The sequence below is a fragment of the Urocampus carinirostris genome, chromosome 8 (genome assembly GCF_059441175.1).
Source record: "Urocampus carinirostris isolate Australia breed hairy pipefish chromosome 8, RoL_Ucar_1.0, whole genome shotgun sequence".
NCBI classification, from domain to species: Eukaryota; Metazoa; Chordata; class Actinopteri; order Syngnathiformes; family Syngnathidae; genus Urocampus; species Urocampus carinirostris.
In genome coordinates, this window is record NC_142356.1 from 23,381,012 (window position 1) to 23,407,303 (window position 26,292).

At 40.3% G+C, this 26,292-nt stretch overlaps 1 protein-coding gene across 1 annotated transcript in view; it reads right to left on the reverse strand.

The window, feature by feature from the left end:
• The window catches only part of nr3c2 (nuclear receptor subfamily 3, group C, member 2), a 125,260-nt gene that overhangs the window by 25,249 nt on the left and 73,719 nt on the right, over positions 1–26,292 (reverse strand). Inside the window, exons 3-5 of the mRNA XM_088342020.1 lie at positions 17,229–17,356; positions 1,952–2,068; positions 1,389–1,727 (exon numbers count right to left, since the gene is read on the reverse strand). Coding sequence (XP_088198146.1) covers positions 1,389–1,727; positions 1,952–2,068; positions 17,229–17,356 — 584 coding nt within the window. The remainder of the gene's footprint in view (positions 1–1,388; positions 1,728–1,951; positions 2,069–17,228; positions 17,357–26,292) is intronic.

Sequence of the window (26,292 nt, forward strand, 5' to 3'; positions counted from 1 at the left end):
TGACTTCCCAAAGCGCTTTACAGTGTGCTTCACATTTTCCCAATAGCGGCCGTGCAGCGCTAACCTTCTTATTGGGGGTATTAGGGGTTCAGTGTCTTACCCAAGGACACTTCGACATGTAACACGGAGGAGCCGGGAATCGAACCTGCAATCTCTTGATCCCAAGACAAGCTCTCTACCTCCTGAGCCACTGCCGCCCTAAAGACTTAGCTTAAAGCTTTGATTCTGAGTAAAGCTTATAGCCTACATTTCTATCCTAAAGTGGCAAACTTTTGAGGTTAATTAGCTTTAAAGCTATTTGAACCTAAAATTTAAGGTAGCTTTAAAACTCAGAGTTTACGGCCTATTTTAAGAGATAAAGATTACGTGTTTGAGTTACAGTGAAAAACTTTTGAGTTTAAGTAGCTTTAAAGCTAATTCAACTTAAGAGTTAAGGTGGCTTTAAAGATTTAAAGCCTTTAATCAAGAGTTAAACCTATAATGTTTCAGTCAAAGTGGCAAGATTTTAAGTTTAAGTAGCTTAAAAGCTATTTTAAATCAAAACATAGACAGCTTCAAAACATTGACTTAATACATTGAAAGTTCAAGCTTCAATTTCTGAGTTAAATGATCCTTTTGAACCCAAGACTTTAGCTAGCTTTAAAGCATTAAAGCCGAGTTAGGTCTACAGATTAAAAAAGAGTTTAAGCTTCATTTTCTGAGTTAAAGTGGCAATTCTTTTAGTTTAAGTTGCTTTAAAGCCATTTTAACTCAAGACTTAAGGACGCTTTAATTAAGAGTTAGGTGTACAGCTATAATTAAGAAATAAAGGTTTAAATTTGAGGTAAATAACTTTTGAGTTGAATAAGTTTTAACACTTTGGGTTCAAAATATTTAGTTAACCTACTATTTACCTCAAGAATTACAGTTTTAATGTGAGGGCTCTAATTCTTAACTCTAAAATAAAATGAAAGAACTAATCAAAAGCCACATATACAGGACTGTCTCAGAAAGTTAGAATATCAGAATAAAGGTCCTTATTTTCTATCATGAAATTTAAAATTGTCATACATTCTTGATCAATCAGCTGAAATAGTATTTTATTGTTTCAATATTGCTGATAATAACGAACACTCATATATCCTATCTCATAACATTAAATTATCATCAAAAAGTATAAAAGTAGGCTATTCAACTAATCAGTGCTATTAAAATAATAAAATACAGTTAATTGATATTGAATATGAAAATGCCCTGAGGTAGCTCTCTTTATACTATATATCGCCACCCTGATTATAGCATGTTTTTAGATCAAAATGATACACACTAGAGTTGTTTTTATTTTATTTTTTTAATGAGAAAAAAAAACGTTCCTGGAAATAGCAACGAGGCCACACGTCAGCGCTAACCTGGAAGTACTTTGGCCCACTTGACCAGGCGCACCATCTGCTTGCCGGCCAGGCAGTTGAGGCTGGAGAGCAGGTGGTCGGTGGTGTCGGGCTGTGAGCTATCGTAGCCCGAATACACCTCCTCGGGTTCGATGAGCTCCAGTACGCTGCAGATGGACGGCGACAGAAAAGGTGCGACCACGCTAGTCCCACGGGACACTAGGGCGCCGTTGGCGGCGTTAGCGTTCAGCTCCTTCTCCGACGACAGGAAGTCACCGCCAGTCGCTGCCTGGGCGTCCTTGGCCGCTTGGGGGTCATCGCCGACGCTCTTTAACTTGCCCAACTTCTTGGATTTACGAGCTGTTGGCAAGAGCGCAGCGAATTTGCTTTAGCCGAGAAATTACATCAGGAAATAAACAAAAAAGGACTGCTTTGTAACAAATACAAGATGAAAGTGGGCTTAAGATTGAATTGTGTGGTACACCAGGGTCTACAAAAGTGACCAGAGTACTTATGCTCAACAAATTGTCTTCCTATTATCTTTTTTAAATATTTTTTGTTGTATTAGCTTTGTGAGTCCTCACCTCCAAGGTTCATCCCAGCCTGGAGGCACTTGCGTACGCGGCACGCCGGACAGTTTTTCCGTCGAATCTTATCGATGATGCAGTCGTTCCTCCCAGCGCAAAGGTAGTTGTGCTGACCTAATGGAAGCAAGGTAAAATGTATGTTTGAGGATTTTTACCGTTCTGGTGCATATTTGTCAAATTCTAGACCTGTGGGCTACATTCTTCAGCCTAAGAACGTCATGCATTAATGTATCATACACATGGTCAAGTCAAGTTTATTTGCATAGCTCTTAACCACAAAGGGCTGCACAGACCACAGACTATTGCAAACTACATACAATGAATACACACTGATCTAAAACCTACATGAGGTCAAGGAAAAACTAAAAAAAATCTCAACATGAGGAAAATGAAGAAACCTTGAGAAGGGTCATTGTGTATTTGTTATCAGTGTAATTTACTTTTCCTTGCGCTTTATTTTATTGTTGTTTAGTGAAGGATAGTAAATTGCTATTATGTTTTTCTAAAGTGATTTCAGCCCAACCTTTCCTATATATAAGCTATTGGTGGTGCCTGAAATACAACAGCTTCTGTAATGTCAATGTAATGTTTTTTATATCAAAGAAATTTGCCTTTTGTGCCTGTTGAAAATTAAGGGTTAGTGTAAGTGTTATGGTTTTCTGAAGATGATGGACCCACGTGGGGGAAGCAGAGACTGAAGCAGGGGTGCTCAAAACAAGGATGGTAATTATTAACAAAACCAGAAGTGTAGTGAACAATATTTTAATTCTTTGAACTCCTTTGGCAAGTCCCTCACTTCCATAATTGTGCATCGCTCCATTCCCAAATAATCTTCATTCAATGGAAAAAACAGAAAGTTATCCTTAAAGATATAAATAAAACCAATAAAGCACAATGAGGAAACCACTCTTTTGGTGTATTTGATGATGAATCGGACTTTTTTGCATTGTGTTCATAGTTTATATTGTCAATAAATAATTTCTATCATAGCCGGAAGTACTCAACACATTTGTCAATGCAATGCTTAGTTTGAGCCGAGAAAAAAATAAAACTCAATTTTATACAAAGTTTTAATTAAAAAAATTGTGGTGCGCGTTATACACGAACAATCGCATTACAAATGGCTATCGCATTAGCGGCGTTAGTTTAACAGAAAAACCTCGAAGAAGCAAAGCGGCGCGACAGTGATGCTAACGTGCCTCGCGTCTGGTCGTTAGTTACACTCGGTCGGCTCCCTCTTTTTGCTCTACCTCCTCTTACATTATTTCAGCCATTGCGCGCTTCTTCAGACTTTGAATCGCCTAACGCCTACACACTCATGCCCTTATAAGTACGTAGTCCATGTTGAAAAACAAATATACCACACACACGGAGACCTGTTTGAGTCTAGTGCATGACCTTGCTCCATATAGTGTGCATTGTGAGTTGGTGTTTTTGCTTTCGGAGTTGTTTTCACACGCGTGTTTTGCATCTAGCTTATAGTGTGTTGGTGTGCGCGTACGTATACCAAAAGCCAAGGAGGCGAGCTGCAAGAGGAGAGGCAGCAGCTGTAGCCCCGCTTCACTATTTCTGGCAAAGTCACATGACCGTTACATAAGCTCATTTTTCCCGCTCTAAAAAGCAGTAAACTGCCACACAAGAAACACATAGCAAGGCAGGAGCCCCCAACCCGCCCTTGCTCGCCCATGCACAACACAAACACACCCCGTTGCAACTCTTGACCATTTCCCCCACTGAGTTGGGTTAATTATTGTGAAGTTGTTGCAAGTGCATGTTAACAGTGGCCGGCAAGGCCTTCTCTGCTGGCATAAAAAATACCGGAATCGTCATAATATTGCTTCCTTTCATTGTTTTCTCTCTCGTTGCGCTGCCTTTACATGTATGCTTTCATATTTAAGCATTTAATCATTCACATTTCAGCCATTAGTTGTTGTTAGAATCAAAAATAGACCCAGAGGGTAAGACAAATCCTGAAAGCCGTGTATCCTAACAACAGTCTTCGAGAAAGTTGTTGGCTTAGCCAATGAGATTCCAATTTGGCGTCTGAGCGCCCACTAGATGGCGTTGGGAAACGTCACTGGTTTCAATAACTCTGATTGGCTAGGGGGGGTGGTAATCCACCAAATCGATTGTTCCAAGACAGTGTTCCTACAGCTAAAGTCAAGATTTTTTAATGCCTTTTGAAATCAAATTGAAGACCATCTCTCCATTATCTGCACTGCTTATCCTCAGTAGGGTCGCAGGGTGCTGAGCCCATCCCAGCAATCTTCGGGCAGTGGGCAGGGGACACCCTGACCTAGCACAAAATTGAAATGTATTTTATAAAAATATTTCCTAAAAAATTTATACATGAGTAATAAATAGTATTTAATTATTATTTCATAATAAATGATTTATTATTTAGGAATTAACCATAAAATAATCAGTAAAATCATCTGCCACCTATTATACCAGATGGTTTAGAGCAGTGTTTTCAAACCTTTTTGAGCCAGGGCATGTTTTTTACATTGGAAAGATTTTGCGGCACACCACCAGTTTTTACAGCACATACACTTGACCATGACATAATATTTGCAGAAAATGATTCATAAATGTTTTATAAAATTTTAAATTTTAAAAGGTGACATTGGATAATTTCTCACAGCACATCTGACGATCTCTCACGGCACACTAGTCGTGGCACAGTGATTGAAAATCACTGGTTTAGAGTATACTGATTTTTAAAAATTGGAATGTATTTATTCCTCAATTTATAAAAATAATTTCTTAAAATTGTAAGGATGAGTAATAAATAGTATTTAATTATTATTTAATAATAAATTACGAGAGATGTTACTTGCAATAAATTGTAAAATAATCAGTAAAATTCTCTGCCACCTATGACACCAGATAGTTTAGAGTATATTGATTTTTTTTAAATTGAAATGTATTAATTTCTCAATTCATAATAATAATTTCTTAAAATTGTAAAGATAAGTACAAAATAGTATTGAAATATTATTCAATACTAAATTAGGAGATGTGTTGCTTTTAATGAACCTGTCACGGTTGCTATGGCGCCCAATTGGCACCAGCTGCAGCTCGTTGAGGGATTGGCTTCCCTTCTATTTAAGCTCAGTGCTCTCACTCACCCTTTGTCAGTCTGTCACCTAACCTTTGCCCCGCAAGACGTGATTGTTGACTCTGTCCAGTTCCCTGCCTGTGTTTCCTGTCCGTTATTGCTCCCTTCTGTTTTGTCCTGTTTAATATCGATCTCCAGTTTCGTTCCTGTATAATTTGTCCTGTTCAATTTCGATATCCAGTTTTGATATCAATCTTGTCTTTCCCGTCCTGTCCGATGTTGCCCCATATGTCCGATATCTGCTCGGGCAATTGGTATCGATCTCGATAGCCTTTGGCTTCCTGTCATTCCACACCAGACTGCTACCTTACGCCTTCCGCCCAACAATCGCTGAATCACTGGCGTTTGGGTTATCATGCATGACTGCTCGATTTCCCATAAAATAAAAGCTTGTGTGATAAACGTCACGCGTTTGGGTTCATCTCCTGGTCTGGTTCTTGACAAAACCGTAAAATAATCAGCAACAGTTATAGTATATTGCTTTTTTTTTTAATTTCTTATTTTGGATTACGCAAATGGCCTCCTCTTGGCTATTACTGCATCCTGCTTAAATCATTCTTGAAGGGAAACACTCGCTTAATAAAAAACAAAAAAAAACATGTTGCACACTTGAAAGCAGAGCCAAACTGACAATTTGTTTTCAAAGCCTGGAGGAAACAACAAGAAGCATCTTCCCCCGACTCATGACGAAGCTCACGAGTCCTTACCAACGTTGTTGCGGCGCAGGTCACACATCGACAGCCGTGTGCTAAATTCCACGTCCAACTGATGACGGATTAACGACATTTCATCAAACTTTCGTGGAAAAAGAAAAGGTTTCGTCCACCCCGTGACGGCAGCGTTTCCGCAGTCAAAAACAAAGACATGCCGATGGACAGTTACATTGGGAGGTGTCAGGAGAAGTTACTTGTTGAAAAATATAACGGATATTAGAGTATTCCAGTAATGTAACTTGATTACTTTCAACTAGAGGTAAGATCGTAACCCGAGCCTGGCCCGGCCCGGCCCCGAATTTCAGGCCTTGTGAGGCCTGTGGCGTCACAAGACTTGAGTTTCAGGGGGGACATATCAAAAACATGGGAGGGCATTACATTTTCCCCCTTTTTTCCACTTCTTTTTTTTTAATTTATATCTTTTGTTCTTTTTTTCTCCCTTTTGTTTTTTTTGTTCTAAATTTTCCTTTTCTGTTTTAGTTTTTCTTTATCTATTTTTCCTTGCTTTTTCCTTTTTTTTTCTTGATCTTTTACTTATTTTCTTCCCAATTCGACCGTTTTATTTTTGTCTTTTTTTGATTATTGTTTCCTAACGTTTTATATCTGTCATCCTCACTTTGTGTTTTTCATCCTCCATTTTCCTTTTTCTGTTTTAGTTTTTATTTATTTTTCCCTAGCTTTCTTGATTTTTTTTCCTCATTTTGATCTCAATTTGAGATTTTTATTTTTGTCTTCCTTTGTTACTTATTCGTTTCTTGATGTTTCCTTTTCCTTATTCTTTTCCTGCTCTACCATTTTTTTCTTAACTTTTTACTTTAAAAAAAAGTTTTTTTTAAATCTATTTTCTTCATTTTTCCATTTTGTTTATTTAATGTTAACTTCTTTTTTCTTGCGTATGTTTTCCCATTTAAAGTAATTTTGTGCATAATGTTACATAATAATTGATAATATATGGATTACAGCAGCAAAAACTATCTAAGGAACAACTAGGGAGCCAAAACTGTTTTTTATTCAGCCGAGCCGAAAGGGACGCTTCTCTAAAGAGACAAAATTCCCATCATTAGTGTAGCATAGACTTTTTGTAGCATGGACTGTTTTCATAATGGAGGATGGCCTATCTATTGATGTTCTTGTTTTGTTGTTTGTTTTTTGTTGTTTTTTTTTTTTTTCAAAGGGAGCAGTAGGTTACATTTTATTGTGCCGAGTGTTTGGAGATGCAAAATGAGGCATGCGATTTTCTTGCCTCATGGCAGAGGGTGACAGTGAGACCAAGGATTTTGATATGGCGCACTCTTCAGCCCCAAACAATCAAATTAATCCATCAAGCTAACAGCAAGTCAAGTAATCCAGTAATTATTTTCTTAAGTTATAAGTTAAGGTAAACAAATCGCTTGAGGCAGTAGCCAACCTACAAAAAGAATGTGTGCTATGAATACTTCACATACTTTCATTAAAAAAATGTTTAAAGTTTTATTTCTGCTTGAGGAAATAGGCGTGAAGACAAGTTACGCTTGTTGCAGAAACTATTCTGCAAATGTAAAAATACATTATGAAATATAGTGCATGAACATAACCTTTGTTTTTATTTTGAAATTGTTCCCTTTGGCATGTAGTAATAGATGTGAGTTTGATTCATCATCTCAAAGTTGTTCTGTAGAAGCCAAGTTTTATTTTGCCGTCACTACCAGTCACTACCAACACACAACACTCATACTGAAATAATGAGTTATTGTTTATTAGGGATGCAAAATTAATACAAACCTTTGAGTTTGTTTCTATGGCTAGCATTTGCTAAACGAAGGCCCCTTGAATATTGTAGGTTGGTCAAAACATATTGGGTTTCTCTTCAGAGTTTAATCAATGGAAATGAGAGTGCAGGAACCGGGAGCATAAAAAAGTGGTGGTTCCATTGTTCCAGTTTTACTAAAACCATGCTTAAGCAAGTATTTTGTTTTAGGTGGTAAAACTGTTAGTGTTTTTTTTCGGTCCGGTGATTGCTGACCATTGGTTTACGTCGTTGTCACTATCAGCCAATAATGTTGCAGTTCTTTAATTTCTACACCCTTTCTTAACCAAGGAGATTCAGGAAAAATGAGTCAGATTTGTCATTTGTCATTCGGAGAGTCTTTTGTACAGTCCTCTCCACTTATCCTTGAAAGTTCAATTGATGTCCATCCATCCATTATTTGCACCACTTATCCTTAGTAGGGTTGCGGAGGTTCTGGAGCACATTCCAGCTATCTTTGTGCAGTGGGCAGGGGAAACCAGTCGCAGGGCACACAGAGAAAGAAAACTCACTCGCTCATTCACACTTATCGACATTTTGGACGGGTCAATTAACCTTATATGCATGTTTTTTGGAATGTAGGGAAAAAAACAGAATGCCCATAGGAAACCCACACGGGGAGAACATGCAAACTCCGCACAGGGAGGCTGTTAGCTGGATTTGATCTTATGAACTGTTCTGCGGACTCGCTAACCCCTTGGCTGCCGCGCTAATGTCCTATCTCTTTATTTTGAGTATCTACTATAGAACCTTATAACAATCTTTGATGCCAAGATATAATTAGTTAATTTCCTGCTGCACACTAGATACAATCTCACGGCACGTTAGTCTGCCCTGGCAGGCAGGTTGAAGAACACTGCTCCGACCAACTAAATACCTTCTGAAAATGTGGGTCACCCGCGCACTTACAGTAGCGCACACACTAGCTTGCGCGTGTGAGCGTCTGGAGCTTTCGCGATTACGACTTGTATGTTGCGAGACGTGTCGGAGAGATGGCTGCTCTCCAGCTCTTGTTACATAACCCCCTTTCACACACATACACACAACCTGAGCCATTCACTTGTGTGGGAGGCCCCATCCCCGGCAGTCAAACAACAAAAAAGCCATTGGACGCCCCAATGAAGCACGCCGGCGTCCTCGCTTGACCTTCCCTTTAGGCCAGCGGGAGACGTAAGCCGACTGGCAAGAGCGGGCTTTCTAACAAGGCAGTGGAGGCGCCGGCATTCGTAAATCTTCGGTTTCATTGGAGCGACTGGCGAAAAACAAGCCGGGCCGGCTAAAAGGGGAATATTGTTGCCCAGCGCCGACGTGCCAAGCTTCTGATGACACGCGAATAACGCCCTGGCGTCCCAACGCCGATGCGCCGAGCCGCATGGAGCTGTTTATTGGACGCAGCTGTTCTTTATTAAAAAATAAAAAGGGGAGCTCGGCCATTTTGTCCGTTCGTTAGACGTTTCAAGAAACAGAACGAACTTGGGGTGGAAAAGCTGCTTCAGTTGAAAATTGGCAACTCCCTGTTTCAACTCTTGGTGCCTAAATACACAGCCCCAAAATTTCCAGTTGAACTGAAAATAAGATGTTTACCGTATTTTGCGGACTACTAGTTTTGAAAGTACACCTTATATATAAAAGTGCTAAAAAGATACATAATGCTAATTATAAGTACCGTATATAAACTGCAGACTGCTGTCACAGTCTTGTTCCACGGACAGACTGAGGAGATAATTTCTTCCTCATGCCATGAGGCTCTTTAACTCTACCAAGGGGAGTAAAAGCCCACATTAAACCACACCCCCATATTGCATATTACCATATTTTTATTACAGTTTGTATTTTATGTAACACTATCTAAATACTCTATACCAACAAGTTACATTGGGTATTTATGTATTATATTCCTTTTACTTTATCATTGTTTTATTTTCAACACAAGAATACTGCTGGTAGTGTGAATTTCCCTACGGAGATGAATTAAGTATCTATCTATCTATCTATCTATAAACAAGAGAAAAAGGGCATACTATACATTTAATCTATATATATATATATATATATATATATATATATATATATATATATATATATATATAGCACGGCGGCGCAGTGGTACAGTTTTGAGGTCATCAGATCGAACATCCTGTGTGGAGTTTGCATGTTCTCCCCATGCTTGCGTGGGTTTCCTCCGGGCACTCCGGTTTCCACCCACATTCCAAAACCATGCATGTTAGGTTAATTGGCCGGTCCAAATTGTCCCTAGGTGTGAATGAGCGAGCAAATTGTATGTCCCTGTGAGCCCTGCGATTGGCTGGTAACCGGTTCAGGGTGGCCCCTGCCCACTGCCCGGAGAAGGTCGGGATGGGCTCCAGCACCCCCGCGACCCTACTGAGGATAAGCGGTGCAGATAATGGATATATATATATATGTATATATATACCGTATATGGGGAGCCCATCCCAACCATCTCCGGGCAGTGGGCAGTAGTTTTCTTTCCTTGTTCCTGACACTGTATGTTAAAAGTTAAGATTGTGCCAGATAAAATAAAATTGAATGCCTTTTAGTATTTTATCTGCATCAGAGTTAAGATCGTACCTAAAAAATCCAGCCCAACCCTACCAATTGACTTGATATGTAGTACTGAACCTGAAGCAAACTCAGAATTTTATATATTTTTTATGAGGAGTCGGGAGAAGAATAGGTAATTTATTATAACAAAGACTGTACAAACATTTACATCATTTACATGTTTGTGTCTAAAGAATTTAGATTAAATGAATCATTGATGGATTTTTTTAAAGTTGAGGAGAAATCTAGGCCATAAACCACAAAAGCGGTATGTCCTTAAGAATATAGCATGGCACTCTTTGAGAGAGAGAGCCAGTGAGACAAAGACAGTGGGTCGATAAATGACGGAGACTCAAAAGAGTCCTTTGAATTGACATTGAATTTAGTACAGTATCCACACATTGTTCTATTATGCAATTTTATAAAGAATAATTTATTCTTAAGAATTCAGAGAGAGAATAGCCTGGTCCGGCCCGAACGTAATGATTGACAGCTTAGGCTCAAACTCGGGCTCGGACTTAAGATCTTGCTTGTCATTTATTTTGTTGTTTATTAATTTTGTCATGTATTTTGTTATTTACTTTTTCACAGCAAAATGTGCCTGAGCTTTTCACCTTTATTGGTTCATCAGTGTTGAACAAACGGGTTATAGGTGAGAAAGCAGTTTGACCCGCCCCGCATTTGAATGACGTTTCGTGGGGACAAAATACACGACAAAGTACGTAACAAAATACACGACAAGACGCTGGTGACATGTGAATAACACACTCATGGAACTGTTCATTAGGTGCAACTGTTATTTATTAAAAAGATAAAAAGGGGAGCTCAGCCATTTTGGCCGTTTGCTAGCTTTTTTAAGAAACGTAACAAACTTGAGACGAAAAGCTGCTTCTTTTTACGAATTGGATAACTTCTTGTTTGCACTTAGTGCCCAAATAGGCAGGTTCCAACAATTTCCTGTTGATTGGAAAATCTGCCGACAAGGGTGTTCACTTTCCTTGGAATTTGCCAAAATGGCTGCCACAAACTCTAATGGCAATTTTCCTGTTTCGTTTCAGGCACTTTGTTGGACGCGGTCGCTGAATTACATGTGGATTGGTGAAACCCGCGACAGGCACTCATTTTTTTCCAAATTAGTAATCGCCAAAATGGTAGCTTTCAAACCAAAACAGAAATGTTCGCTTTTATGTTTATCTGCCCCGGGAACTTTCAAAGTATTAAAGTTACCAGTTTTAATACTTTCAATTTAAAATGACGGCTTCAAAACGCAAAAGTTAGCTTCCTGTTTTAAACCATTAAATCAACTCAAGTCATGTTTATTTGTATAGACTGTAATCAAAAGGAGTCTTAAAGGGCTGCACGGACCACAGACTATTGCACACTACAGACTATTATTACACAATCCCCTGATCCAAAACCTTCATGAGGGCGAGGAAAAACTCAAAAACCTCAGATGAAAAAAATGAACATGAGGTAATCCCCCTTCCTGGATGGGCAGGCTTCAATGGATGTTGCATTATCAAACTTAAAAATAAAAGTGAAATATAAACTAATAAAAGTATAAAATAAAATAAAACAAAAAGGATGACCAGGTTGGAATGGAAGTGTGTTTTAGGCCTGGATTTATAACGGTTCTATTTATAGTCCATCTTACTAACACCAGTAAAGAAATGCTAATGCATTTAGGCCAGGAGTGCAACGTTGTGTTTCCACCACTAGCGGCCGGAGCATATTTCTGCTTTTAAGACTGGTAAGAACAAGTAATTGGTTTTGTTTTTCCCGTGTCTCTTAGCCAACACGATACAGCCAAATACGCAAGCGGGTGTGACGTCTGCATTCTACCATTTCCTGGATATTTTCTTGAGGGTGTAGTTTGCGCAAGTTATGAAAAAAACTACAAATGAACAATGACGTCAACAAGTACTTTTAAGACAATTGTTTATAAGGTTCACTTCTCCAGAACAGAATGAACGAATAATCATCACTTGATTACCAAGGTTAGAACTGTGACCACGTCACATGGCTGATGGTAAATACATCCGTATCTTTTCTGTATGCAGTGACTTTAAAAGAGAACTCAAACCATGTGTTGAAATCATTATTCACAACAAAAAATGATGGTCAAAATTAACCTCAGCGATCTAAAGGAGGGGTCTCAATGGTATTTCACCATGACTAGGGTCAGGATGAAGTTGGGTCAAATCGGGTTTTTCACTGAAATGTTCTGCTAAAAACATTCCGCTTATCTTAAATATCCTTTTTTTGATTCCCTAAACAAAATAAGATCTGAAAAAAATAAAAAACATTAACAATAAATGTAAAAATAATCAACCCATCAATCATAAATTAATCCCTTAAGAAATGAAATGTTCTGCATTTATATAGCGCTTTTCAGGTCAATAACTTCCCAAAGCGCTTTACAATGTGCTCCACATTTCCCAATGGCGGCCTTGCAGCCATGTAAGGCGCTAACCTGCTTATTGGGGGTATTAAGGGTTCAGTGCCTTACCCAAGGACACTTCGACATGTAACACGTACGAGCCGGGATTCAAACTGGGATCCCTTGATCCCAAGACGAGCGCTCTACCTCCTGAGCTACTGCCGCCCCTACCCTTATCTGCGAGAGCTGCATAAAGGGAAATTAAATGTTTGTCATATTACTGTTTTAGGTACAGGAAAAAACAAGGACCTGGCAAAAGGCTGGGCAGAAAACCAAAAACAAGAAAAATTGTGCTTTATGGTCACTTAAGTGTTCCCAGAGATCAGGGGTCTCCAACATGTTGCCCACGGCCTCTAGGTAGCCCCCTAAGACCCCTGAGTCGCCAGCGGACTGGTTCTAAAAATATGAGTTATTTCTCGGAAACAATGACATATGAAAAGGCATTCGATTTTATTTCATTAGCATATATTTTTTTAGATAATATTGAATTCCTTTTCATATATTTCATGAATCACTTTTGGGGTCACGACCCCGATTCGATTTCCATTGCCTAAAATGTCCGGAAATTTGGACCAGAGATCTTGATTGATTGATCAATCATTGTACAAGTATTTTGGAATGCCATAATACCACGTGTAGTAGCACATATGTATAAATACTGTTCGCATTTCTATGTTTCTTCTAATACCCCAACGCATCGGGTTGTTAGGCATACTTTCAGATTACTGGTCAATTTGGGGTTTTTCGGTGAGTCTTACAGTCCTGAAAATACATATTTAGCTTTCATATCTCTTTGAGTCAAAAGGTTCCTGACCCCAGCCTTAAACACTGCTTAAATTTGTGATTATGAGCCCTCACGTTGCAACCCATCAATGCAGGAAGTAGCGAAAGAAATCTAAATGAGGGTCAGGCTCTTCTCTTTCCATTGCCTCGCTGCCACCGTTCAGTCGTTCATCTCCATTGCCCACTTGGAGAAGGAAATAGTGCGATAAAAAAGTGTGGGCGGGGGGAGTGGGGGGGTCATTGGGGCGGGTGTCATGATGCTGACGCATCACTTTCCATCTCTCTCTATTCCCCCCTTCTCGTTATCTGTCTGACTTTTGCTTTGTCCTTCCTCCTCGCTGCATGGCCGTCCTCTGTCTCTCCTCGCCTGTTCGCGTCGCTTCCTCTCTTCCCACTTCCACGGGACGGGTCAGTTGCGATTGCTGCCGACCTTGGTGCGTTTTACGCCGGGGAGCGATCCGTTTGTTGTTGTTATTTCAGGACGGGCAAGATGAGCACGATGTTGGACATCATTTTGGTCCCCCTGGCGACGGCTTGTAAACAACATCAGGCTTAAATCGAGATTTGATTTGGAAAGGGCGCGATTGCTCTTATCGAAATTGTTAGGAAAACACCCCGTGGCGCTTTTGAGGAAACAGGCTGCGAACAGCGGCTTTTCTTTTATCAAATCAAAAAAATAACAACAATGATATTGAGATAAAAGATTAAACCTCCCCATTAGGGTTGGGCAGATCGATCCAAACATCAATAATTATCGATACTAAGCAAGTACTTAAAAAGGATGGGTACTATTGTCTTGGGATCGATGCTTAACTCCTCCACCAATTTCCTCCTAAATCCTTCAAAGCTTCTCTATGTCAAGTGCACAGCCGTTATATCTCACCCAGCGCCCTTTGCCGTTTTGCAAGTTTATGCCAGAGTGTTTCACCAACAGGCACATTTTTAGCACCCCTTCCTACCTGGCCTGCTGCTTCATCAATGCCACCAACTCCTACCAAAAGTTTAAAAAAATAGGGCCAGTGAAAGACAATTGATACTTTTTTCCATTTAAAAGTACTTCAGTTGTCTTGTTGACATTAGTATACTGTGATTGTATTTTCGGTATACATCTGCTTTTTTAGTTGGACTCTCTCATAAAACTTTTCTGCTGTGTTTATTGAAATTCTATACTTAATAAGGAGGGAAAGGTTCAACTGTTTAAATACCATGACATTTTCAAGCAAAAGTATTTGTATCAGTTCTGCATTGTTCGATACTACCCTGTATTTACTTACAAAATTCCTAGCATTGCCCACCCCTACTACCGATAGGTGAGGGATGGGCAAACTACAGCCTGCTAGACACATACATCCAAGTCTTTTTCATCCGACTCACTGAATCAAAAGTACAGCGATCCCTCGCTAAAAACATGTTTTTTGGGGTTTGTTCTTTGGTTTTTAATATAACCCCCGTGATAAACGAGGCATCACTGTACTACCATTAAAAAGAGTTGTCCCTTTTATGGCCGATTTCGCCTCAAGCATTTTTTCTTACAAAACATTCGAGGTACGATGCCAGCATTCAATGTATATTGTCAAAAGTGCTGAAAGGGGGCAGAAAGTGAAGTATAAATAAATGAACAAATGATAAAGGGCATATTATACATTTATAATATATAATAATAGTATAATATAATGCAATTACTTTGCTTTACATTCTAAGAAAAAACAATTTAATGATCTATTAACAAAAAGTTTATGTTGTTTTTAATATTGGACACCTTCAAATGCCAGTTCATTATGACTATTATACCTTATCGCTCATTTTGAATGTTAAGGTCATGCTCCGCAGACTCATCTCTAAAATATCGGAACGCGTCATCCCAGAGTCACAGTGTGGTTTTCGAAAGGACAGAGGAACAGTCGACATGATCTTTGTGACACGTCAGCTCCAAGAGAAATGCCGGGAGCAGCACAAGGACTTGTTCATCGCCTTTGTCGATCTTTCAAAGGCATTTGACACAGTGAACAGGGACCTACTGTGGCAAGTCCTGAAGAGATTTGGGTGTCCACCCAAGTTTCTCACCATTCTTGCACAGTTCCATTCAGGGATGACGGCCAGAGTGGTAGTTGGAAGACACAGCTCAGAGCCCTTTGGCGTCGAAACTGGAGTGAGGCAAGGCTGTGTGCTGGCTCCAGTTCTCTTCAACATCTTCCTCGTCTGTGTTACAACACTGCTACGTAGAAGGATGGAGGAGCAGGCTGGAGTTACCATCAACTTCAGGGCTGATGGTAACCTGTTTAACATCAGGAGGCTACAGGCAACTACCAAACTGACTTCAGAGACCATCATTGAGCTACAGTATGCTGATGACTGTGCCCTGGTTGCCCATACACCGGAGGCTCTGCAAAACATTCTCTCGGCAGCTGTAACTGCATACACCAGAATGGGACTGACGATCAACACCCAGAAGACAGAGGTACTCTGTCAGTCCAGTGCTGACCTCTTACCAAACCCAATAACCCTCACAGCAGCAGGGCAACACCTGCTCATGGTGCCCACCTTTAAATATCTGGGGAGCATAGTGTCTGACACCTGCTCATTGGATGATGAGATCCAGAGCCGTCTCAAGCAAGCATCAGCATCTTTCGGTCGACTAAGGATAAGGGTCTTTCAAAACAACAACCTTAGACTCCACACCAAAATGCTGGTCTACAGAGCTGTATGCATCACGACATTACTGTATGGATGTGAGGCATGGACTATATACAGCCGCCATCTGAAGAGCCTCGAGACCTTCCATGTAAGATGTCTTCAGAAGATCCTTGGCATCACATGGAGGGACAGAGTGCCGCACACAGAGGTGGAATCCATTATGGCCCAACGCCAACTTAGGTGGCTGGGGCATGTTGTTCGAATGCCCAGCCACAGACTGCCACGCCGTATCCTCTATGGTCAGTTACATCTAGGCCAACGCAGTGCTGGTGGGCAGAAGAAGCGGTTCAAAGACCAAATGAAGAACATCCTGAAGAGATGTCGGATAAACCCCTCCTCACTGGAGGAACTTGCTTCCTGCCGAGACCTCTGGCGCTCCCACTGCTCACATGGAGTGGATTACATGGAGGAACAGCGCATGAAACACCGTGCAGCAAAGCGTGCAAAGAGACATGCTCGCCAGGCCACCCCTGCTCCCCCCAGCACCCCCTTCACATGCTCTGTCTGTAACCGCATCTGTGGATCCAGGATCGGACTCTTCAAACATCAGCAGACTCACAATTAAAAAAAGATGGTCATCATCGAATCGATGGACAACCCCAACTATACCTTATCGCTCATTTTGAATGTTAAGCACAGTTTACATCATTGTCACTAATAGCCGATGATGTTTTTGTTCTTTGATCCCACACCCTTCAGGGCAGATCTGCTTTTTGTAACCTAGAAGATTTAATAAAAAGGAAGGGATCAGGGAAGGGTGTTTAGAACAGATTTGGGATTTGGCATCGTGAGTGGTTTTTGAACAGTCCACTCCTGTTAATAGAGCAAGTTAAGAATGAATCCATGCGTTCTCTCCTTTTTTTTGATTGTCTAGTAAACTATAAACTTAGAAATTGATAAACAAATATAAACTCAAACACAACACGTAGGACAAGAATGATCTTCTTCTTAGTGTCGGGGTTATCCAATCGAGAAAATCAAACAAATCGATTTTTACCTCCTGGCATCACCCCTCCGCCAAATTGTATATCCTAATGCGGCCTGCACCTCCAAAAGTTCGCCCACCCCTGCCCGGGATCCTCAGGATGCTCTCGTTTTTTTTTGTTAGTTTAAACTTTTTCAATGAGACTGCGTTGGAAAAATGAAGAACCAGCCTCTTCCAGTCAACATCTTACCTTCTACGGCTCTTTTGAAGAAGACCTTGCAGCTGCCGCATGTCACAACTCCGTAGTGGCAGCCCGATGCTTCGTCCCCGCAAACTAGGCACACCTTGGCCGTGGAGGAAGGTTGCCTGAGCGGCGAGCTGCAAACATACAACACAAATGTGTGTCAATGACATTGCGGTCCTAGATGTACACGTACATGAAGTTTAAAAAAATGGAAATAAAGACAGCTGCTACCTGACCAGGCAGCATATGCCATGAATACAGTTCCTGTGATGTTCATTGATTGCGCTATTGTTCCGATGCACTTAGGCCGTTTACCATGCACTACCTTGTAAATAATTGCGCATATATATATATATATATATATATATATATATAAATATATATATATATATATATGCACCTTGTTCTAAAACCATTATTCAGGACAAAAATTGTGGTCAAAAGGAGCTTCAACACTCTTAAGTTATTGCGGGAGGGAGACAAAGTTTAAGTGGTACAGAGACCCCTCGCTACCTCACGCTTCAGTTATCGTCGGTTCACTCCTCCACTTGATTTTGAAATGAATTGATTTTGTCTTTGTTGTAATTGATATCATTTTATCATGCATTGTGTTCAGTAGGGACAGATTAGAGGGGGCGCTCTGTGTTGGATGGGTGTTATTGGCTGTGTGGGGGGTTTTGATAGGCTGGTGTGTGCTGTCAGTCAAGCAGCAGGCAGCCGCAGCACTAGCGCTAGCTTTGATCAGCTCGTTAGATTGAAAATGAATTCATCAATTAAACCGGACTCTGAGGAAAGTCAGAAGACTGCATCCAAATGGTGATCAGTAGTGTATGCTCCGGGTAATTTCATCTGGTTTCAGAAGGAACTCGAGTGGCATCTGGGAGAAGGCAAGAGCGGTGCTGCTGGTCCGGCCGACTGCTAAGGGCAAGGCTAACTACTCTCCAAAGCCCCCGCTGCGGACTCTGTATCTTACCAGCGCCAGGTCCATTAGCTATGAAATGGAGGACCTGGAGCTGTAATTTGTGGAAAACTGCTACACTCAGGGCGGTTTTATTTCAATCATTGCAGGAATCTGTCTCCATTCGAGGACAACCGATGCTCGCGGGCAATTAGCTGGCCGCTCTCTAAATTGTTTTCTTACACTGAAAGGAGAAGCGCTCAACTTTCGTTTTACTTCCGTATAATAGGAATGAAACCATTAATTTAACTGCAATTATGTGTCATGTGTTGTTATTTGTAGATATATTGATTTTTTGTTACAGTTGTATACTCTCAGTCAGTAATTTGGTCATCTCGAGGTAAGTTTAAACTTTTGGGTGCTTTTATGAAAGTGCGATGCTACTTCATGGATTTCCACTTTTTGCAAGTGGTTCTGGTCCCCATTAAATGTCAAAACCAAATGATCTCTCTATATTTATAGTAATATGGGACACAGGCTCTGGCATTGTTATTATTATTACATATTCTGTAAATGTGTTTTTTCAACATTCGCTCCTCATCCATCCTCTCCATGTGTCCAAACCAACCGAATACTCTCTTATCCACACGCTTGCTCAGTTCCACGACTACTCCAGTTCTGTCTCTCACAATTTCATCTCTCAATCCATGCTTGTCACTCCTAACATACTCCTCAAACACTTCATCTCAAAAACATTTTGTTTCCTTCTTAAATCTGCGTTCAGGCTCCAAGGTCTGCACCATACAACACAGTCGGCACAATCACACTCTCATACAGACCCCCCCCTTTTTTTTCCCTTTTATTTTCTTTGTTATTGTATGTGTTTGTCTTTGTTTGCTGTCGGTCACCCCTCTTGAGGGATCTGACCAAGGTAGATAGATAGATATGTATTTTTATATCAAATCACTAAACGTCTCATAGTGAAATAAAATGTGTTTTTGTCTGGAGAGCAAGATTAGTGGTTTATCTAAATTTTGTCTTAAAATATATGGTGTGGCTCTCTCAGAAAAAGATCAACATTTCTTGCCTTTATGGCCAAAGAAGTCGGAGAAGTTCCTGACCCATGGGTCAAGGTACTTAAGTGTAAAAGTGAAATACGGGTTTCGCCGAGTGCCTTATTAAAGGCATCATCTAATAAGCCATGCACACAAGGACACACACGCAACATGTAGACGTGTACACACTGAGAACACCCTGTATCAAAACATCCAAAGTGGCCTCAGCTCCTCTTTTTTTTCTGGACCAATTGCTTCTCTGCCATCTCAATCAATGAGATGCAACGTGATTGTCTGGTTAACATTCTGCTTCCACCCTTTATCAAGGCAGCTGCCAACCTCTCTCTCTTTTTCTTTCTTCCTCTCTTTCTCTCGCTCACATTTCCTTCAAGCTGGTAAGCGTTGCGACGTCGGCGGAGCACTCGGATGCAATCAGGAGCGCTGATCTAATTCCCCCTCGTCTGTCCAGACACACATTCAATTTGTTAGGACGCTTACAGGAGTCTCTAGCGAGGTGTTTGTCTGACTCCCTGGCAATGGGCCGGGTCATTCCTTGTACGTGCGCAAATCCGATCCTTGTCCAGCCATGTTTTTTTCAGCATATTAATCTACAGAACACACACTCGAGCGTACTCCGAGCCTTATCGCACAGTAGCGGGCTTTGATATTGCTATGACGAAAGGCTAACAAAGAAGAAGCAACACACCCACACAAAAGTTGCGCATCCCGACCATTGTTGGTAACGCGATACCGGAACACGATTACGGTTCTCGGTAAAGAGTACAGTAACACGTTATTAATAACAGTTTTAAACTCAACTGTCGTTACAACATGATTTGTTACTGCATTACAATTTATAAAAGGAGATCGATAACTATTGGGCTGCAACTATTGATTTTTCTAATATTATTTTTTTTTAGTTTTTTAGTTTTTTAAATAAATCAATCAATCGGTTTTTTGAAAAAACATATAATTTATGTCTTCCTCTTTATTCAAATACTGACGTATTGGACACAAAACAGCCAAACAATATATTGTATAAAAAAAATCCAAGTGTTTGTCAAGTAATTTAAGAACAAACAAAAATGCCTACAAATGTATGCTATACACCTGCAAATATGTAAATTACTTGTGTCAATAAATACGTTTTTTGGTTAAATCTTTGAATGTGCTAGACATTTTGAATGTGCAAATGATAAATAATTTTCTTGAGAATCTGGCCCTTTTGTTGAGGTAACAAATAATTATAGTTATTTTTATTTTTATTTTTATCTTATCAATTCATTTTCTGTGTTTCATTCGTAAACTAAATTTCCCTCGCTGTAATCGAATATGGTCACATGACGAGGCTGCTACGTTCGATTGGTTAAACATGGTAGAGCCTGGCGCAGTTCTGCGTCAAAAATGCGCCATCGCGGGGAGAGACAGACGCATACTCACGTTGAGGGGATTAATTAAGTAACAAAGTAAAGACTTCAATGTTGCCTAGTGTAGTGGAGTGAAAGTAGTTTTTTTCATCACAAATTTACTCAAGTAAAAGTAAAAGTATAAGGATTAAAAAATACTCCTAGGAGTACAAAATTTCCCAACACTTACTCAGGTAAATGTAACGGAGTAAATGTACTTTGTTACTACCCATCTCTGTTTCAGAAAAACGTGATAATTTTATGTGTCAGTAATCAGGAGGGGTAACAAATTTACTTTTTAAATGAGTAACTAGTAACTGTAACTTTTATTCAGTAACGCGCGCGACATTGGACCTGACTCATATTAAGTGCTACCCAGACTGCTGGTTCGGTAACAAGGTGACTTTCCCTCCCCCAAAGGAGTATATAGGTCACTCACAGCGCTCTTACGAAAGCGGAGCTGACAGGCCAGGCTGCAGTGACTGTTCGAAAAAAGAAAAAAAAAAACAGCCCCGAAACTAAACCAGCAGCTACCTGACTCGGCAGCTGGTGCATCCAAGTTCCTCGCAAGACAAGGGAGGATTAAGAACCCCCCAAAAAAAAACAAAAAAACGTCATAGCGACTATTAAAAGAATTTCTGCTACCCGACCAGGCAGATTCTTTCCTGAAAGAGAATTTCCGGGAATACACCACCAAAAATGATGAGCCAGGATGCAGTAACTATGCATCGTAGTAAAGCTTCAAATTCAAAACCCTAGGCTTCCCACTTGGCAATGTGTTGTGGGAGCTTAATGACAAAATAAGAAAGAGGATAAGGGTCTACTGAAAGTAAAGGTGGAAAAAACAACACAAAGGCAGGGATGGGTAGCCCCCACTTATATCACATTGCTACCCTATCAGGCAGCTGCTACCCCCTGGAGGATGTGTAGGTTTGCATATCTGGATTCAATGTGCAAGTGGAAAGAAAGAACCCCAAAAAACTGTAGACTAGGGTAGGCATGTCAAGCAAATCGCCAGATCCAGCCAGTTGGATAATATAATCCGTCCCATAGAAAAAGCAAGTCTCTAGCTCATTTCTATAAGAAATTAAGATTTTTTTGAATAAATACTAACTAAATGCGCCAATGAAAGGTGTGAAAGAGCTGAGGTCCAGGATGTTTTTATGTTAAAGACAATATTCTGCAGTAATTTCTCATCTTTAGTCGACCAAGCCTAGTCGTTTGATCTGATGTTAATGCTCATTCCCTACTAAAATTTGTATTTTGTTTTCATTTGTATTTCAAAGCGGTTGAGGCAAACATATTTTTATTCATAGGTAGTTTCGGTAGTTTCATTTTTTTCACTGATCCCGCCCACCTGAGAACATAAAGTCTGGCATGCCTGGGCAGCTAGTAAATCAATACTGCTAAATAGGGGTGAGATCTTACGCCTGAAGCCTGAACCCAGGCCTAAAATCAAAGTCTTATAGGACGCCATCTATATCTGTACTGACTTTCTCCGGCCACTACTTGGCAGTTACGCAACTCTTTAGGACAAATTCATATTGAGCCAGAAAAACGTAGCTGAAAGAAGAAATAAAGAAAAATAGGTTATGACAAATTTAAAAAAAAAACATAAAAAAGTCATGCTGTAAATCAGGGATATCTTAGCCTAGCTTAGATGGTTCATGGTAAAAAAAAACCCACAGGGGCTGGATTAGTAGAGAAAGAGAAAAAGAGAAAGAAAGAGAGAGCGAGCAAAAGAAAAAGAAAGAGAGAGTGAAATAGAGAAAGAGGGAAGGAAAGAAAGAGAGGGAGTAATTAATAGAGGAACAAAGAGAAAGAGAAATCGAGAGAGAGACGAAGAGAGAAATAAAGAGAGTGAGATGGAGAGAAAGAAAGCAAAGAAAAAGAGAAAGAGAGTGAAAGGGAGTGAAAGAGAAAAGAAAGGTTGAGAAGATAGAGAGGGCGAAAGAGACTGAGAGACAAACAGTAATGGGGAAATAGAGAGATAGAGAGAGAGTTAGGACAAAGAAAGAAAAAGAGAAAGAGAAAGAGACAGAAAGAAAGAGAACAAGACAGTAAGAGACAGAGAAAAGGGAACGAAAAAGAAAGACAAGAAAGGAACAAAAGGAAAAGCTTGAACTAGAGACAGATGGAGAGTGAAAGACACAAAAAAAAGATAATAGAGAAAGAGAGAGAGAGAGGGAGAAACAGTAATGGGGAAAGAGAGAGAGGGCGAGAGAGAGAGGGAGAGAGATGAAGAGATAGGACAAAGAGAGAGTTAAACAGAGAGAGAGACAGGGATATAGGGACAGAGATAGAGGGGAGAGAGATAGGACAGAGAAAGAAAAACAAAGATGGAGAAATGGACAAGAGGAAAAGATTGAGTAAGACAGACGGAGAGTGAAAGACAGTGAAAAAAAGATATCAGAGAGAGAGAGAGAAAAACAAAGAAAACAGAGAACAGAAAGGGAGAGAGTGAAAAAAAAGAAAATAACATGTAAGCAATTGACAAAAATGAATATGTTGTATTACCTTCTCGAACATCGTGACCACAAATGATAAAAAAAACTGTCAATTTACGAAACATGATAATTTAGCTTTAAAAAAAAGCGAGGGAAAAAAGACTGATGCTAGGAATATTTTTAATCATTTTTAAGGAAGGTGTGCCTTAAAAAAAAACACTGCTCTAGATGTTGAATTTGGAACCTCATAACTGTAAGACAGACCTAAATACTACACATTTGTAGTGCTTGACATTAACAATTCCAAAAATATAATTCATTATTCATGCCACATGTGACCGAAACACCTCGTAATGTAGTTAACTAGAACCAAGAGATCTTGATCCCGAGCCTCTCTTAACCGTGTATCCATTTCTGCCTTGTTTCGCTCAATGAGCCAAAATCAAAAGGTCTCTTTCTTCTCACCGCCGCTTGTTTTTCATTCCGCCTTATTTTCCCTTCCCTTGACTTTATTTTCTTCCTTCCCCGCAGAAAGCCCAGGGAGGCCACTTCATTGTTTTCTGCGTCCTTTCATCTCTTCAAGATAACACACAAAGTGAACTAACTGGTGTAACTCATGTTTATTTCCCTCGACCGGGGCGACTACACAAGTCCCCTAGTATTCTTTTGCTACTCGGAGCGGCGGGGCCGCTTAAACGCGGGATAATAATAGAAGCAAAGGCCTTTTTGTAACACAAGGATGTTATCCTCGAGCTTTTCCTCAAGTCATCCGAACGCTCCGAAGAAAAAAGAAAGGCTTGCAGCAGGGAAGTCCCAACAGTGATTCATCATATCTTCCACTTCATTATGAGCAGTACAGTGCAAGGCTTGGAATAAGCTTTTGGTGTCCCTGTTTGCAGAATGTGTTCTTTCGTGACAAAATGAAACCAATAAATAGCATAGTGAGTAAGAAAAGGGAGTTAGTTGAATGGACAGTCAGTTGAATGAACAAGTGACGTGCAAAGAGGTTCATGTCTGGTGAGGAACAGGGGGGTGCTGGAGCCCATCCCAGCGATCTTTTGGACAGTGGGCAGGGGACACCCTGAACTGGTTGCCAGCCAGTCGCAGGGCTCACGTAGACATACAACTCACTCATTCGCACATAGGGACAATTTGGACTAGTCAATTAACCTGACATGCATGTTTTGGGACTGTAGGAGGAAACCGGAGTGCCCAGAAGAAACCCACGCAGGCACAAGGAGCACATGAAAACTCCACACGGGGAGGCTAGGGTAGCCACCGTGCACAGGCAACTAATACACGACAAGTAATATCTATCATTAGGCGCACCTGGGATTCACACCAGGTATATTTTTAAAGAAAAAAAACATGTGTGCATGCATAAGCCGCACCTGACTATAAGCCGCAGGTGCCCAAATTGAAACATGAGATATTTACAGAGAAAAACTGTACAAAGGAAGAGTTTTATTAGTATACGGTACCATAACCCCTTAACGTTTGATAAACAAATGTGTCTGTGCGATGTCAGCAATCACTGAAAGTTGTCATTCCACATATCATTAGAAAGCTTAAACTTGAGGGATTAAAGAAATGATGACCATTCATACCATATATATACTCATCGGAGAAACATCACGATCAGTCTGAAACAAGATACCCAAAAACTACAAAGCCGAGGTAACTCGACATTATGACCCCTGGTTGTGTTTAACTTCTTTGGATGTCCGCGAAAATCCGCAGACTCAAACTGTGTAAAATACTTACTCCAAAACACAAGAAAATTAGCCGCATCATTGCATAAGCCGCAGGGTTCCAAGCTTGCGGCTTATAACCCGAATTTTATGGTATTTTGTCCAAACAAAATGTTATTCATTTGGATAGACAGACCAGTTACATGAGCTTATCACCTATTGGTTAATCAGTAACGAACAAATACTTTAGCTACAAAAGCAATCAACCAACAGGTGTAATGCTCAGCCAGTTTGACCCGCCTCCTCATTTGAATAGTAATTAGTTGTGACGAAATACATAACAAAATACTCGACAAAATACATACTAAAAATAAATGACTAAATGAAAGACAAAATAAATAAATATATGAATGAATTGCATGTGTGCCATATTTATGGGTATTAGTGGATTTGTTTAAGTGTTCATTTATTTATTTATAAGGCAGATACTGTCATGGTCGCCTTGGCGACCGGTCTGCCCCGCCCCCTGGGCACCAGCTGAAGCAGTTCAACTAATTGCGTGTCTGCTATTTAAGGCTGGATTGTGGGTTTTGCGGGTGCTGGCTCATTATATACACATTGTCCGTTCTGTTATGCCTTGTCCTGTTTAGTTGAGTTGGAAGAAGCCTGTGTTTGCACGTTTTTGTTAAAGCCTGTTTGTTCTGTCTTGTCCCTGAGTTATGGACAACTTTTATTTTGGTAAATAAAAGTTTTGGATCGTCACGCATTTGAGTTCTCCCTTCCTGCCTCCTGCCTCCGTTCTGGTCCGGTCACCCCTCACCCACCTTGTGACAGATACGTGTAGTTTAGGTATACACCCATTTCTACTTATGGCAGGATCCTACAAATACAACCTATTTAACGATCATTACCTCAAATAAGATTTATTTGACAAAAATCTCCAGCCACAATGTTCATCCATCACAATTAAATGCAAAGTTCACAAACAAAAAGTCCTAGCTGTGAGGGAAAGTTTCCAGGAAGGCGACTATATTGGTTGCCTTTTTGGATCTAAAATTCAGTTGTGTATGAATTCATTCTCATTCAATTGGATTTTTGCAGGTTTTGCAACGTGCTAGCGTAACAAATTCAAGTTGTTGTGCAAAACAACTGTAAGGACGCCTGTCTAATTGTGTGTACGTGCACTTCTTATGTTTGTTTACAGATGCGGCGGGCACACTAATGTGCTTATGTGAGTCAAAAGGGTTCTTGTGAACCACGTGAGTCCCGCTGACCCACGTCGCAACCTCACGGCTCATTATTGGCCGTAACAACGTTGTGTCGCTTGCGTTGCCAGCGTGACTTGCTGGGTATCCGTGCGCTGTGGATCCGACATTTTGTCTCACTCGGCCTTGGTGACCTACGCTATTGCAACCTTTTTAACGTCTGCTCTGTCATTTAGCTATAAGAAAACCAACACTGGATTGACTTAAAAGACACTAGGAAAAGGTTAATAAAACAAAGAGAAATGAATATGCTTGGTATAAAATATATGATACTGTTTATTAAGAAAATACAGCATACTCAACTACTT